Source organism: Trichosurus vulpecula, chromosome 2 (genome assembly GCF_011100635.1).
Source record: "Trichosurus vulpecula isolate mTriVul1 chromosome 2, mTriVul1.pri, whole genome shotgun sequence".
In the NCBI taxonomy this organism is placed as follows: Eukaryota; Metazoa; Chordata; class Mammalia; order Diprotodontia; family Phalangeridae; genus Trichosurus; species Trichosurus vulpecula.
Window position 1 is genome coordinate 32170910 of NC_050574.1, and position 16656 is coordinate 32187565.

Below are 16656 nucleotides of genomic sequence, written 5' to 3' on the forward strand. Positions count from 1 at the left end.
ACACAGCCTCATGCAGTAAAGTGGACGATGGTTAGTTTTATTATGGTGGGGGTAAAAATTCTTAACAAGAGGTCATGTTTAGAATCCTGGTGCCTTTAAGTTTGAAGATACTTTCTTAAATAGAATACACCAGCAGTACCTACCTTTCCATGCTTCTTTCATTAACAACCACACTCTTACTTATTCCATTAATATTTATTGCACACGCACAGATTCAAGATTTGGTGTGTAAGCACTTTGGACTTTATGGTCATCTAGTACTATGCCAGATGCTGAGGGAGATACAAAGATTGAATAAAACCTAAGTCCCAGCTCTTATGAAGCTTACTATCTGGTAGGAGGTTGTGACACATACCCAGCTCTGTTAGAAAAATAAAAGCAAGTACAGTTTGTTTGAACAAGGAGGGAAGGATCATTGACTTAGATCAAGGAATGCTTCATGAAGAAGGGCATCTGAGCTGAGTTCTACAAAACAGTTTCAGTGGCGTAGGTTTGGGAAGGGGAGAGGGAGAGGCTTCTAGGCATAGGAGACAATGTGAGCAAGGACAGAATTGAGAAAACAGGGCATGTAAAAGGGGACTACAGGTCATCCAATTTGTCCAGTAAATAGTGTGAAATAAGATTGGAAATGTAAGACGGGAATGGATGGTGCAGCATCTGAGGCAGTGAGAAAGGCAATATTGTATTACATAGACTTTACCAAGTGGGTGACCATAGACAAATCATGCCATCTTCATCCACGTTCATCCATAAATCTTTGGGTGGCCTTTAAAGCTCTTTATAACTCAGACCTTTCTTACCTTTCCAGTCTTCTTATACCTTACTCTCTTGTCTTGCACAAGATCCTCCATCTTGTGACTCCAGGCACTTTCTTTCCCTGGCTGATCTTCCTTCATCCGAGTTGAAAGTTTCACTTCTGCAAGATGCCTCTCTCTGTCCCTGTTACTGGTTATTAGTGCTTTCCTTCTTGGATTACCCGCAGTTTATCCGGTATATATCTTGTTTGTACCTTGTCTCCCACATTGGACTAGGAACTTTTTGAAGGCAGAAACTGTTTTTGCTTTTCTTTGTATCTCAGGGCTTGGCCCTTAATAAAAGTAGGCTTTACACTTGTTGACTTCATTGAGGTAACCTTTCAGAGTTTGTTTCTTGTCTATAAAATGTGCACAATAATGCTTGTACTACCTGCCCCATGTGGTTGTTTCGAAAAAGTGCTTTGCACACCTTTAGAGCTCATGAGTTATTAATCATAATGACTTTCACTTTATTTGGTGAGTAGTAGAGCTACTGAAAGTTTTTTGCGGAATCCTGTTATGCATAAGATGTGCTTAAGGAAGGTAAATCTCACCGTGGTGTGTGACTAGATTGGAGGGGAGTAAGAAGAGAAGAGGTTCTGGAATAATCCAAATGAGTCGTAATAAGGGCCTGTACTAGGATGTGGGCAGTAGGCACTGGGGGGAATTGTATGAGGCACAATTAACAGGACTTGGCCAGCATGCACCACTAAGGCTTTGAACACATGAGGCTAGAAGATGATAGCGCTAACAGCTGACATCTCTGTTGTACCTTGTACTGTTGGAGGCTTGTAAGGTGCTTTCATCTCATTCCTGGAGTTCCCTCTGATGCCTCAAACTCAGCTTGTCCAAAACCAAACTCATTATCTTTTCCTAAAACATAATTTTTGTATCGGTGTTTTTTGCATTGCTATATAAGATTCAGCATAGGCACTGTAGAATTTTTTTTATTATAAACTTAATAACAATGAAAAGTAAATAATAAAATCTGACATAAAACCCTGGCATGTTATTGAGAAAACAATATAGTGAAATAGTGCTGCTTTCTTCTCCCCGCCCCCCCCCCCCAGGCTTTCCAGGTGTGTCTAAATTATTTTTGGAGAGATTGTTGTAGTCAATGCACATGTAGTTCAGCTTTGATTTCAAAGTCACTTAGCCACATTCCCGGTAGCTCCTTCAACACTTTCTCATAAGCTTTGTGTTTACCATTTTTCTCTATTGTTATGTCTCATTGATAAATTATAATTTATTCATCCTTCTCTTACTAGGCATCTGTTTGCTTTTTTTTTTTACCATTACAAGTATATCTTATTGTGAATATTTTGAGCAGATAAGTAAGTCCTTATGATTTTTTTAGTATCATATTGATTTCCAAAACATTTTTGCCAGTCTCCTATTCCATCAAAAAGCATACTACAGGTGTCGTTCACATTGTCCATATGGGGGAAATGAGGTTCCAAGAGATCAAGTGAGATTCCTCCTGAATCCAAGGGGATTTTCCTCTAGGTCTGTTAAAATAGGGTAGACACCAGTTTATCCTCAGTATGAGACTGGCTCACCTTTTCTAGTCGTGTTTTATTGATGCCATCCTCTACAATGCTTCTCTTGTATAATTCATCTTTTGTTGTAGCCAGCTGTTCCTTGTTTACCCATGTGCCTCTCTGAAGGGTCAGCCTTAAATTCACTTTTTTGGAAACTAATATTCCTTGATTTGCAGTCATAATGTCACCAGAAGACTATTATCATTTTAAAATATGCTTTTTATTCAAAGAGAAGCTTGGGCTCATTTAGAGAAGTGTTCAGTTTCTCAAAGGTAGTCCAGCTTCCTCTCCTGAAATATTCCAAAATCTAGGATATATGTCATTGTCATACATATGTTCATCTTTCCTCTTCTTCCTTATCACATGTTGTAAGAGCTACCCTCATAGCCTCTCCCTTCACTTTCACCCCAGCAACTAGTTTCTTCTTGTTGACTCAATCTCCTCATTGCTTCCTTCAGTTTTTGTAGGTTCAAGTTCTTAGCTGCTTTCCTTTGGAGAAAGCCTCAACAGAAGTCTTATATAATTGAAGTCCCCCATTGCTGATATCATGCCTCTGTGCTAGGTTTGTGATTTCCCAAATTTTGCATCTGTTTCCTCTTTCTGTCCAGGCAGTCTGTAGTCAACTCTAATGACAATACTCCTCCTGTTTCTGCCTCTGTTGATCTTTACCCATAGGTTTTCTATTCTTGTTCTGAATTTCTTCTCACAGGTATGTCTTCTCAGTGAACAATACTACTTCACCATCCTTATATCCTCATCCTCCTTTTTACCTCTGAGGTTTTCTTTTGTATATAGAATAACTATACAGGGCCATATTGTAATTGTGAGCTTTAATCCACTAAGCCTCCGTGATACTGATGAGTCCAAATTTGCCAACTTATGTTAGGTTTTCTAGTTCACCACATATTATGGTATAGATCTCTTTGGTTGTGGGTTGCATTGCTAACCCTTTTCTTTGAAGTAAGCCATTAATAATTCAGGAAGAGGAACCAACAGAGTTGTTAGAAAAGTTAGGACAGAACTGAGAGAGCTTGATGTCCTTGAAACCAAGGGAGGGGTTAGCTCTATGGAGGGAGGGGCTAGTGGATGTCAAGATAATGAAGCCTCAGAAACGGATCGTTTTGTACAGTAGAAAGTGCTCTGATTGCTAGCAACAAAATATTTAGGTTGTATGGCTTAGGAACTTATTGTTCCCTGGTAACTTACTGAATCATTTCACTCGTATCTTTGATTAAACTGAGAAGATAGTGCTGAAAGCTAGATATTGCATTCTTTTTTAAGAATTCTTCTCGATGGAAGAAATGTTAACAGTCATTTAGATGTTCTTGAATAACTGGGCATGGTAAGGGGGAAAAAGAAGGCATCTAGTCAGACTTCTTTAGCTGGCTTTAAAAGACCTGGGAACTCAAGTGTACTCATCTGCGGACAACAGTCCTGCACTCAAAAAAGAACTTTAAAATTCTCATATCCAAAAATCCTAGACCCTGAGAATATGATAAAAACAGATCGAGGAGCTTACCACCTAGGAGGAGAAAAAGAACATGTATTCGAGGCAGAAAATACATAGAAATCAAAAAGAGACATGAGTGTGGGGGTGGAGATAAGAGGAATGACTTGGTGATAGCTGGACTGAAGAATGGGAAAGATTTTAACGGTTAGATCTCGGAATCACAGACGGAATTGAAAGGGACCTCAGATTAGAAGTCATCTCATCCAAGCCCTTTCATTTTATATATATGAAAAACCAAGATTTATAGAGGTTATCAAAGTCAAACAGACATTAAGCAGCAGAGCCAGGATTCACATCTGGGTTCAATGTTCTTGGTTCTGCCCTGGAAAGGGGGACGTGCAAATGCATGGACGAGAATGAGAGAGAATAAAACTAGGAAATAGTTAACAGTCCAGTTCAGCTGCAACGTATTATATGAATGGGAACAGAGCTGGAAACATAAGGGGAGCCAGATTGTAGAGGACCCCAGATGCTAGAATTAGAATAAGGAGGTTTAGTTTAGTTTTACTTAACAGCCTATTATATGTCAGGCAATGAAGTTAATAAGAATTTAAGTAGAGGGCCTGAGAGGTTCACCTGTGCAAAAAGGGTAAAAGCTGTTCTTGGACTTGACGCAGAATGTGTGATTGGAGCTGGAAGATCTTCAAGTCATCTATATCTAGTCCAATTCCATGTCTGTTTTGGCTGCCGGGAACTTTTTTTGTTTTGGGGTGGGTTTTTGTTTTTGTTTTGTTTTTGTTTTTTGCATCACTCTTGATTCCAAAACTAAGTGCTATCTTCATCTCTTGGTGACATTCCAGAAAGTTGAATTTTCCGAAGAAGTAATGGTACTCCACCAAATTTCCCATGATGACTCTCAGTTTTTATTCCCACCCATTGTGCAAGATTTCAAGACATGAAAAAGCATTCTCAGTCAGTGCCTACCATGTACCAGGTGTAGTATTAAGATACAAGTACACAGTATGAGACAGACATGCTGTTTACAAGGAGCTGATGTTCCAGTGGGGAGACAAGTACATATTCCGGTGTGTGACTATAAGTACCCATATATGTGTTTGTATGTTATCCAATGAACATTGTCCTATATAGTTTACCTGTTACTTTCAGTTTCATTTAAATGCATGTATAACAGAGTTTAATTATTTCCACATCACTCCATGTAAATGCTATTCTTGAGTTCATTATTTTTTGTGTTTAATCCTTTGCCCTCTTCTAAAGTGCCCCTCTGATGTCTCACCATCTCTGGGTTCTTAGTAATCGTTCCCAATGATTGTAAGCTCTGGCAGATTCTTCCAAGCTAGAGAGGTTTCATCTGAGCCTGGCAACAAGCTGCCATCTGAACATTAGTTTAGCTACTTGCAGACAAACTCATTAACAAGGCAGTTAATTTGTTTTTCGGCCGCAGCAACTTATGGATAGTCTGATAAGGGCTTGAGATTACAAACAAGTATTCATACGAGTGAAATCAGGAACATTTTGAAGCTAGTCAACCAACTACCACAAGTTCAGCAATACAAATCCAGAAAGTATTCTTAAATAAAATAAAAATGAGTGAAAAGAAAGCATGTATAGTCATAACCACATTTTTTAATCAACAGGACTATTAACTAAGTTACTGTTTTGTAACATGTCCATGAGCAATGGCATAGTATATGTTGGCATGCATATACTCAGGCTGGTTATGAAGCCCAAACCGTAAAAGTGTTGAATTGTGCTCAGCCTTGTTAGAACATTTGCTTGTCCTTCGTTAAGCCATTCAGTATTTATATTCATTAATCCTTTGTGTCCATATTTCTTTTTTCAGATCTGTGAGTCTTGGAGGTGTCTGCAAAGCAAATCTTTAAGATCAGAAAATGAGTGAGCTTGACCAGTTACGGCAGGAGGCCGAACAACTGAAAAACCAAATTAGAGTACGTAACTAAGCATCTCTTCAGACTTGTTCATCATTCAGATATTGGTGCCATTTTTATCTTTTCCAGCAAAGTTTTGTGATTGTTTGCATAGAAAAAGAAAGCAAGGATGGATACTGGCCTCAGATAATTTCCTAGGATGTTAGAGAATCTCTTTTCTCATGAATTAGATAACCTGAGTAAACATAGATCTTATTTCTTTAACATTTAAAAGTACTTCCTTGTGTTGTTCAATCCTGAACGTAGCTTTTTTATTCTATATTGCTACCAGCCAGTTCTTTATGGACCCCATTTCAGATTTCCTTGGCACAGATACTGGAGTGGTTTGCCATTTCCTTCTTCAGCTCATTTTGCAGATGAGGAATTGAGGTAAACAGGTCAGGTGGCTTGCCTGGGGTCACACAACTAGTAAGTGTCTAAAGCAGGATTTTGAACTCAGGAAAATGCATTCACTCTATCCATTGTGCCACCTACTTTCCCCAGTTGTTGATTAGTCATGTCTGACTCTTTATGACCCTGTGGACCAACTGTCCATTGAGTTTTCTTGGCGAAGATATTGGAGTGGTTTGCCATTTCCTTCCACATTTTCAGGCAGGAGTGAAGTGATTTGCCCAAGACCACATAGAAAGTGTCTGAGCTCAGATTTGAACTCTGGTCTTCCTGAACTCAAATCTAGCCTCAGACACACGCTAGCCGTGTGATGGTGGGTGAGCCACTGAACCCCCTTTACCTCATTTTCCTCATCTGCAAAATGAGCTGAAGGAAATGGCAAAACCACTCCAGTGTCTTTGCCAAGAGAACCCAAATGGGGTCACACAGAGTCAGACATAAGTGAACAACAACAAACTACCAGCTGGATCCACCTATCCGAGGGATCTTATGATGGTGGAAGGAACAAAATGTAGATGAAAATATTTTGCAGTTGGATGCAGCATTTTAATATCTGTTTGATTTTACATTTTCAAACCTAAATAACCAGATAAATCAGAGGGGCTTTATTAAAGAATTTCCATATGTATAATTTCCTACTTAAAGAGATTGCCAGAGATTAAGAATATTAAAGCCCTGGAATTAGGAGTCATTTCCAGTTGAAGATCAGATAAATTGATTTTCACAACTCTTTTCAAGGATCTGTTGTATAAAGTGAGAGATACATAGACACTATATTATCTTATAAAATAAACTCAAATTTAGCCTGAACAGTAGTTTTTAAAATCCTTAATGAAAATTACCTCTTTTTAAAGTAGTTGTGTTCACATGACATTTGCCTCTGATATAAAAAATGTTAAGCTAAGTTTAAAAAAAGGCAGTAGGCCTAAAATGTTGACTTAGGGCTTCCTTCACTTCTCACTCCTATCCCTGTATTTGTAGGGGTATTTACACTATAAGTAGATGTTATTATCTTAGTGTAAGTAATAGAAATAGCATGTAAGTAATAGTAAGTAATAGAAATAGCATCAGGGCATGTAAATTTGCTGAAACTGAAATGTTTGCTAGCCTTCAGGTCTCTTGAATTTATCTGAACCATCTATTTGGTTCATGTAGATCCACTGAATGTCATTTTACACTATGTTCATAATGAAATCTACATTATCAAAATAAGACATGAGGTTGGGAGGAATGATCCATGGTATTATGGAAAGCATGCAAGATTTGGAGTTAAAGGAACTGGGTTCCAATCCCACTCTGCTCCTTTCTGCATGATAAGTCACTGAACCCCACTTCTTCTGATTGGGGCACATCAGTTCATTCCATGCGCTCAGACTAGATGACTTTTGTAAGCTCCCTTCACATTCCAAGTCATTTCTCTTCAGCGGTCCTCTTTATTGGTGTTACAGCCCAATGCAGAGAAACTGCAAGGGGACAGATCCAGGCTGGGAAGGGTAGAGTAGAGAACCAGGGAGGAAAGCTGGTCATTTGACCACTTTGGTCATTGTAGATGAGACTTTTAAAAATTCCTTTGCTTCTGATAACAAGTGTATTAAAACCTGAAAATGAAACTACATCAGAATATAGCTCAGTAAAGTAAGGAAAACAAAATGGATGCATTTATATGCTATAGCCTATAGTGATGAGGCCTCTGCTCACATATGCTCCCAGTTCAATATTTGTTTTTCAAACCCTTCTTTTCTGCTCTTACACATGCTGATTAATGTCCAGAATATGTACTGTCATGTCTTTGGTTTAAAATCTGTTTTTCAAATGGTCAAAGAATTCATTTGTTTCTAGGTACACAAATCCATTCAGCCCTTGACAAAAATGTGATTTTAAAAACCCTGTCTTTCTCAAATTTTCCCTGACCTGACAAATTAAGCTACATTTCAGTTCTGTTTAAAGCACCAGCCATTATATTTTGGCAGTCTAGAATCTTATCCAGAACTGTAATGATACTACTTCATACTAATTTAATTAGCTTTGTGCGAGGGTTTTTCCCCCTTCTTGTCATAAGTATTCAGCTGCCAGCCACCCACCCCTTTATGGTAAAACTGACAGGGAATTATCTCAAAACTTACAATGAAAACTTGGAAATTGGAATTTGGGGGGCGTTTAGGGCCATCTTAAACATTTACCGGTAACGACTGGCTTTAGTGTCAAGTTTACCAGTAAGTGTTGTGTTAAATTGAAAACTCAAACCTTACCTGGTAGTGATAGAATATGGTTTGGCTTTGCTGTCCTTTTCATGTTATATTTACATCAACCAACAAAAATACAAAATTAGATTTTAAATCAAATTTCATAAAAGGCACAGATGTTATACAAGAGCTTAACAGATGTCTGTTGTAGAAACTGCAGCTGGAAATTTTGCATTTCTTCTCATTTTTGACCATGGGACTGGGGGGAGATAATGGGAGAAGTTAAGTACACATGAGATGAATTCTTTCTTCCAAACTGTAAAAATGGCTCTTAGATTGCCCAGAAGACAAAGTTAGACTTCAAATAGACATCAGCCTTTTTAGTGAATTAAGTCAGAAGAGGTCATGAGAACCATTTAGAACTTTGAATGACATCTCTCTTTAAAAACAAAAAGGACCCTAGAAATCACCATCATTTGACACCTTGGTTATCCAGAAGATCCAGCTGAGGCATGCAGAGATTATTTGCCCAGATTTGCAATGAGTTAATGGCAAAGCCAGAACTGTCTTGACTCCCTTGCTCTCATCATGTTTCCTTGCCACCATACCACGCTAATCTCAGTGTAAAATTAATTTAAAATCTTGTAACTTCAATTACTGTGAATAAAGAAAACCTGGTAAATTAGGAAAACTTGAAAAAGCTTAGTTGTGTATTGAGACAATATGATCTGAGTGCCTGCCGAAATGGAAAAGGGACATCATTGACAGCACAAGAGATGAACTGCTCTGAACTCTTGGGGCTCATTTCTGTCCTCGCTAGAGTCGAGCAGAGTTCAGCGTCCATATTTAAATGATGGCTCACACGGGTCAGCCTAGCAGGTTTGGCAGGGAGCAGCCAAGAAGGATAAAGAAGTGGTGAACATGCAACTTAATGGTCTAAATGTTTTCATTCTGCTGTAATTTAAATTCTAAACCAGTATAATCAGCAGTGCTTTAAACACAACTTAGAATCTAGGTCTGTGAATAAAATGCTAGTGACTAGATCCTTCTTGGCTAATATATTCATATACAGGAATACTCCATTTATCTACATATTATCCAGTTATGGAAGTACAGTACTAGCTTGTGTAAATAGCTTTAAAATGGATACTATTTCTTCCTGGCTTCATTAATTTTAAATTCTTTTAAACAATTATCAAAGCCTGGCTCCAATAAAAATCCTGCTTCCTGCATTTTTAGGTTTGTGGTATCTGTTCTGAGAATTGTATACTATAGAGCCTTCAAAAAGTCAGTAAAATATTAGCTTAGATTCATTGTTTGAAATGAAAGTATTTGAAACAATCTCATTTTGTATATATAAATTGGTTATTTTAATTTTTTTAATAATAGAATTGCCCTGCATAGAATCATCAGTTTGTCTCAAGTATGTCCCTTATAGTCCTTTTAGTTTGCAGACATTTCATATATTAAATAAACTCTCCTATTCTCCATTTCTTATTTTACCAAAATACTGGGTTCCTTTCAGAGTTCAGCTCAGTTTTAAAAGATACAAAATGTCAGCCAGAGCATATTTGAAGCAATTATCAAGCAGAATTATTTAACAGGACAGCCTTGCTACTGATAAAATTATTACAGAAAACTAGTGTCTTAAAATACACAATTTCTACTTTGGTGCCTTATTTTGTTATGGAGTTATTTTGAGTTTCAGTCAGTAAGCATTCATCAAGTGCCTACCTACTGTTTGCCAAGCACTTTGTTAAGCACTGACAGCCATGAAAAAGAAAGACAGTACCTTCCCTCAAGGGGCTTACAGTTTGATGGGGAAAGAAAGCTGAGAGGGGCGGGAGATGGGGAACAGTGTAGAGAAGGTAGCAGGCAGAAAAGTCCAAGGGGTGCAGCCTGGTAGGAAATGAAGAACCGACTGACTTGAGGGCTGGGCCCCGAACCCAGGAGCTGAGGCTTCCTCAGGTGGGAGCACAAGATTGTGTGCAGATCCTTGCTGCTCCTCCCAGACCACAAAGGCTTCTACAGAACTCAGTGATGGACAGACGGGCTGTGTGTCACCTGAGAACCAGTTAAGCCCGTTCAGAGAGGCTCCTGCCGCGCGGGCCTGGTGGGGCTCAGGTCTTCAGGGGGAGCTGCCCACCCACAGGGACCGACAGGAGAAGACTCGCTGCAGTAGAAACAGGGTGATAGGTAGCAGTTCAATTAACAGCAATAGGGAATTAAATCTATTGTCCTTTTAGAGAATATAGTTCAGTGAAAAAATCTTCAAGCTGAGATGTTCTGCCATTCACTAGCTGTGTGTGCCTCTCTGGTACTCAGTTTGCTCACCTATAAAATAGGCTGACCCTACAGACTCCATGGTATGGTCTTGAGAGTCTGGTGGACATAGATGTGAAAGTGCTTTTAAAAAGGTCCAAGTGACCTGTTACAGCATGGTGTCTGCCAGGCTTGGTTGGTGCATAAGCAGCCTCAACATCACAGGAGCTTAGAGTTGGGGCCTCTGCTAGAGATCAGCTTTTATTGAAATGAAGACTAAGGGGCCCTTTTTGAAGTTGGCTTGAGGATCCAGGATTTCAATTAAACTTGTGCATTTTCTTTTCTCTTCTCTTCCCTCCCCTCCCCCTCCCCACCCCTTTCTCCCTTGCAGGATGCTAGAAAAGCATGTGCAGATGCAACTTTGTCTCAGGTAAGAATTTGTTTAAGTCTTTTTACCTACACAGAGAACTGCTTTAGTACTTGGAGATTGATGCATGTCTTTCAGATAGCGCAGGTGATGTTTTGGGCCTGTTACTATTAGGTTTATCCAAAAATATATTTTCCAAGATGTCGTGGGATTCCTTTTTTGTATGAGAATCTGCTAATTGAGTGAGAGGTTAGTTTTCAAAGAGGGGATTTGGGGATAAAACATAGTGGTTTTGTTTTAACGTTCCCCATGTCCTTGAGGTGGTATTTCAAAGAGGCTGCATTGTTCATGTGAAGTGAAAGATGGCACCTACTTTAAAAATCATTGGCAGTTTAGAAATGTACCCCTTATAACGCTAATATTTATACATCTTTGATACATACTCCTCAGTAAATAGGCTCCACATTTATATCAATGTGTTTAGTTTTTTTCTAAATCTGGAATATGACTTTATATGTTTCTTGATCACTAAGCTAACCTCTTGACAGTTCAGAAAGAAAGCAGAATTTGTTACCCAAACATTTTTGTTGAATAATTGTGCTACATGGAGACAGCAAGCTATCAAATGTTATCTGTAAAAGCTGAATTATAAATTGTACTGAAATCAGCACTTTAGACTGACAGACTGACTTTATTTAGTACATTACTGGAAATGTAATGATGCTCTGGCTTTGGCTAACTGGTAGTCCGTGGACTAGTCAGAGGTGAACATGTAGTTGAAATGTTGATCATTTTCTCACTTAAAATCTTGAATATCTAAAGGTCATCTTCTAACTGCAAAGTTTAAATCTTATTAACTTTGAACTTATGCGAATTCATTTCAGAACTGAAATTTACCATTATACTAATCATGAAAAAGACATTTGGGTACAAATGTAACGTGAACAGAACTTTCAGCAGAATATTGAACAGGCATTTTGTATTTGTATCCCTAGTCTCTAGCACAGTGTAGAAACTGGAAATGCTTGCTGATTGAAGCATTTGATGCCTATTATGTGTCAAGCAGTGCAACTTTAGAAATTCCATTTATGTGTGTGTGTACTTAACAAACTAATTGTAAGTTGTTCCTAGCTAGTACTTAAATGCAAGTTCCCTCAATATTCTGCTGAAAAGCTCAGTTAAAGTTACTTTTGTATACTCAAAAGCAGTAAGACGAGACTTTTAACAGATTTTTATTCCCATAAAAATAATTTATAAAAAGTATTTCCCTGTCATAGAAATAGTCATGAAAAGTTGTAGCAGTCTTAGTAGATCTTTTCAAGGCTGAGTCTTTAAAACTTCTATCAAAGGCCCAAAGAACTCATCCAAAATATGAAGAAAAAAATATATTCATGATTCCCTAGAGTGTGGCTGATAGATTTTAAATTGTCTTAGTGCATTTGGGGAATTCCTTTAAATAAAGTTGAGCAGTAGGAAGAGATAACAGATGTACATTACAGAGACTAATCAAAGTTATCAACTGCACACTTTCATTCTTTTTTTCTAATTGGTAGTAAACTTGTAAAAAGATTGCTAAGCTAGGGGTGATATAGGGTCAGCATATTTGGTCTGCTCACTGAGTGTTAGTGGTGGGAGGTGCTTGCTTTCTAGAAACTTACAGTCTAGTTGAGGTGAGAGATTAACACAGGTGGACTCATTAACAGACTGTATCAGGGGTGGAGAACCTGCTGCCTCCAGGCCACCTGTGGCCTTCTAGGTCCTTAGGTGCAGCCTTTTGACTGAGTCCAAGTTTTAAGGAGCAAATCCTTTTTATTAATATATAAGATATAATAATGTTGTTTGAGTAATATAGAATAACATATAAGATATTATACTGGAATTCCGAAGTCTAATGGAAATGGCAGGGACTGAGCTCAGTTTTGACGGAGGTGGGGGATTAGAGGGCAAGCACAGGCCAATTCATTCCCACTGATGCAGCTGCTGTGTGCCAGGACCTTGCTTGATTGAGGTTCTGAGAGCACAGACATACGAACTACAAACTCCCTACCCTGAACCAACAAGCAGTTATGGGGTGCCTGCTCTGTGCTGCACAGAGGGCTGCTCACTGGAGATAGACTAACATGAAACAATCCCTGCCCTGGAGGAGTTTCCGGTCTAGTGGAGGAGCATTTCTCTGCTAATGGTACAACATTAACATAGATGTGTGAATGCTAGGTGATTGTAGGTGGGGAAAGAGCATTAGTGGTTAGTCTCCATTCTCAGAAACAGATGAGCAGAGTATAATCCCAGGATGGAGGAGTTTGTGCAAATACACATGGGCAGAAGGTGGAATATTGGTTCTGGAAATAACTAGTAGTCCAGTTCGGCTGGAGTGTAGTATGCATGGAGGAGGAATTTGAAGGGGAAAAAAAACCCAGAAAGACAGGTTGGTGCTGGGTTGTGGAGAATGTCAGCCAAGCTGAGATGTGAGAATTTATCCTAGGGGGTAGAAGGGATTGTTTTTTGTTTTGTTTTTGTTGTTTCATTTTTTCAGCAGAGGATTGGCAAGGTCAGACTTGTGCCTTAAGATGATTTTGTGATCAATGTGAATGATTAATTGGAGAAGAGAGAGTTTAGAAACAAGGAGAACAGTTTGGATACTGTTGCCGTATTTCTGGTGAGATGTCAGGACCTCAACTACTGTGTTAAGTAGAGACAGGGGAGGAAGCGAGAAATATCATGAAGGTAGGATTAACAAGACTTGGCCATTAGTTGAATGTTGCCAGAGGGCAAAAGGTGACCAAAGAGCACAGACAGAGGAAAGAACCTTGAATATTCATTGTAGGTTTTGAATAAGTAAGGGGCTGTGAAGGGCTTTGAAGGCCAGACCTAGGAGTTTAAATTTGGAGTCCTAAAAGAGAACTCTTGAGAGGTTTTAGAGCAAGGAATGAAATGATGAACATGGTCAAAGGAGAGGGAGCTTCAGGTCCCACAACCTGGGAGACTGCTCCAGAGTCTGTAAGAAGGACCTGGAAAGCGTGGCAGCTGCAGAGCCAGTGCAGAGATGACTGAGAGAGAGGATTCCAGGGCAGGGCAGATCCTACGGTGACTTGACAAGAACCTCAGAGGCAGCCAATCAGCTGCCAGCCCCAGGCCAAGGGGCATTTATAGAGTGAAGTTGTGATTAGGTCATAGAAGTCTTATACACTCCCAGGTGTAATCTAGAGCCATTTTCTTTTATAGATCACAGCCAACATTGATCCAGTGGGTCGGATCCAAATGCGCACCAGAAGAACGCTGAGGGGGCACTTGGCTAAAATTTATGCAATGCATTGGGGCACTGATTCCAGGTATGTATGGCTGTGATCTCTCTAACTGCCTCTGCACTCCCACCGGCCACCACATCTAGTGGGTTTCCATGTCCCATCAGGTCTACCTTCCCAACATCTCTCATCTATGCCCTTCCCCCCTCTGGCACTGCCATCACCTTGGTGCCTCAAGTCTCTCCCCTCTCCTGTCCTTCCTCTCCACTCGACTGTCTGATCTAACTTCCTTCAAGTGCAGGTCTGATCACTTCACCCCACTTAGTCTCTCGACTCCAGGACCAAGAAATAATGAATGATCAGCTCCTGCCAAATTCTCTGTGATTTGAGGCAATTTCAGTATGTATCTTCCTCAGCCTAAGAATCCAAGGTGATGCTAAGATTCTTGTCAGATGCTATAGAAATAATGCTTGGGTATAGGTTGGACTAGATGGCCACTCAGAATCCTAATTAATATTCCATGTTCATCTTCTCTTTTTCTTCCCATGAGAAGGAACTTTCATTAATACATTGCATTACATACATATTTTTTATCTTTTATTTATCCCATACTGGCCCGTTCATTAACCTTTTGTCCTCAGATCCTTTCTTTCAGGTTCCTGTCTATGCTATCCAAATCTATCAGGTCTCTGCAGCTTGTTTAGTGCAGTGGATAGAGTGTTGGGCTTGGAGTCAGAAAGGTCTGAGTTCAAATTGAGTCTCACATGGTTAGCTGTGTGACCCTGGGCAAGTCACGTAACCTGTCTGCCTCAGTTTCCTCAATTGTAAAATGAAGGTCAGCCCCTGCCTCTCAGGGTTTTTGTAGGGATCAGATGAGATAATATTTGTAAAGCTCGTGGCACAATGCCAGGCACATAATAGGAGTTTAGTAAGTTCTTCTCCCTTCCCCCCTTCCTTCCATTTTTGAGGCTTCTTGAAGTTCCATCTCACCTACCTTTCCCAGTGAAGTGATTCTGAGGTTTACACTGTTCTCTAAACATTGTACTGTGCTTGGTGGTCCTTACCTTGCATTTGTCAGTGTATGTTCTACAGTGATCTGTCTCACTGTTTAGCTGCATAAAATCTTTTCTGTGGTAATCTCAATATGTGGCATTTTGTCCATTTATACAGCATATTTTTTATTCTCCTGCATGCTAATTGATCCCGTAATTAAGACAAGGGATTCAAAAGTCAAAGTGAAGAGGGAACTCGGTAGGGGTATCAAGAATTGATTTGAGTACATTTACATCATTAGAGTTGGTCTTAATTCTGCTGTTATTTCAAAATCCTAAGCATTATTCTTGTGATTTCTAACCCTTATAGTCCATCCACATTTGTATTCCTAGGATCAGCATTCTTAATGTTAAGCTCAGAGGTTTAGGACATTTCCCTGAAACATCCTGATTTCCCGTAACTTCTGATAGATTTGCCACCCATGAGTTTGTCTACACTTCTCATCTATAATAAAATCTGAGTTTGTTTTTTGTTGTTGTTGTTGTTGTTAAATTTGTTACAATCCAGGAGTGAACTCTACCAGATCCCTGAGAATCCTAGAATATTACTCGGATAGTTTAAGAATTGCGATTCATCACGATATTCACTAAAAGAAAAATTAAAACCTGTTCAGTAGAGTCACTAAAATGAGGACAGGAATCATGAATTTGAGAAAAATTCCTATCCAAAGTGTATAATCTGGAGCAGCTAGGTTGTGCGGTGAGTAGAGCACCGGCCCTAAGTTTGGCCTCAGACACTTGACACTTACTGTGTGACCTTGGGCAAGTCACTTAACCCCAATTGTCTTGCCTTCCCCCTCCAAAAAAAAAAAAGTATATAATCATCTTGTACCAGAACAAAGTTTTAATCTATTGATGTTCGTTTTTATCCATGGGATTTCACTACACAGGTAATATTTGATACTGATATTAAATGTTTTTAGGAAAGTCATTTAGAATTTATCAGGCCTGCACTATGGTTGCATTTACATCTACTATTTTATAATAATGCTCTGAAATCAAGGTGAAAAAGCTTAGCTTTTAGACCTGAACTTAATACATTGCCTTTAAGTATAACCTTTCACATCTGGCAGCATGACTTGAGCATAAATTACCCTTGGCATTTTCAAAATCTTGAATAAATGGAATGGAAGTAGGGTCATCCACCAAAAATTGTCAGGCTGGTTCATGGGTTAGCAATTCAGCCAACCCCAGGGCAGGTTAGAAATAGCAAATTAGAAGTTAGAAGTTAAGCCAGAGGTTCTTAACCTATTTTGTGTCATGGAACATTTTGGCAGTCCGATGAAGCCTCTGGACCTCATCTCAGTAATAATGAAAATGCATAAAATAGAGAGAATTACAAAGGAAACCAATGTATTGAAATAAGCATGTAAAAAAAATTTCTCCATCCGAGTTCACAGTTGTT

At 39.1% G+C, this 16656-nt stretch overlaps 1 protein-coding gene across 1 annotated transcript in view; it reads left to right on the forward strand.

The window, feature by feature from the left end:
- The window catches only part of GNB1 (G protein subunit beta 1), a 107227-nt gene that overhangs the window by 70666 nt on the left and 19905 nt on the right, over nucleotides 1-16656 (forward strand). The window contains exons 3-5 of the mRNA XM_036745073.1: nucleotides 5650-5755; nucleotides 10982-11020; nucleotides 14180-14286. Of these exons, the coding sequence (XP_036600968.1) occupies nucleotides 5699-5755; nucleotides 10982-11020; nucleotides 14180-14286 (203 nt within the window). The 5' untranslated portion in view covers nucleotides 5650-5698. The remainder of the gene's footprint in view (nucleotides 1-5649; nucleotides 5756-10981; nucleotides 11021-14179; nucleotides 14287-16656) is intronic.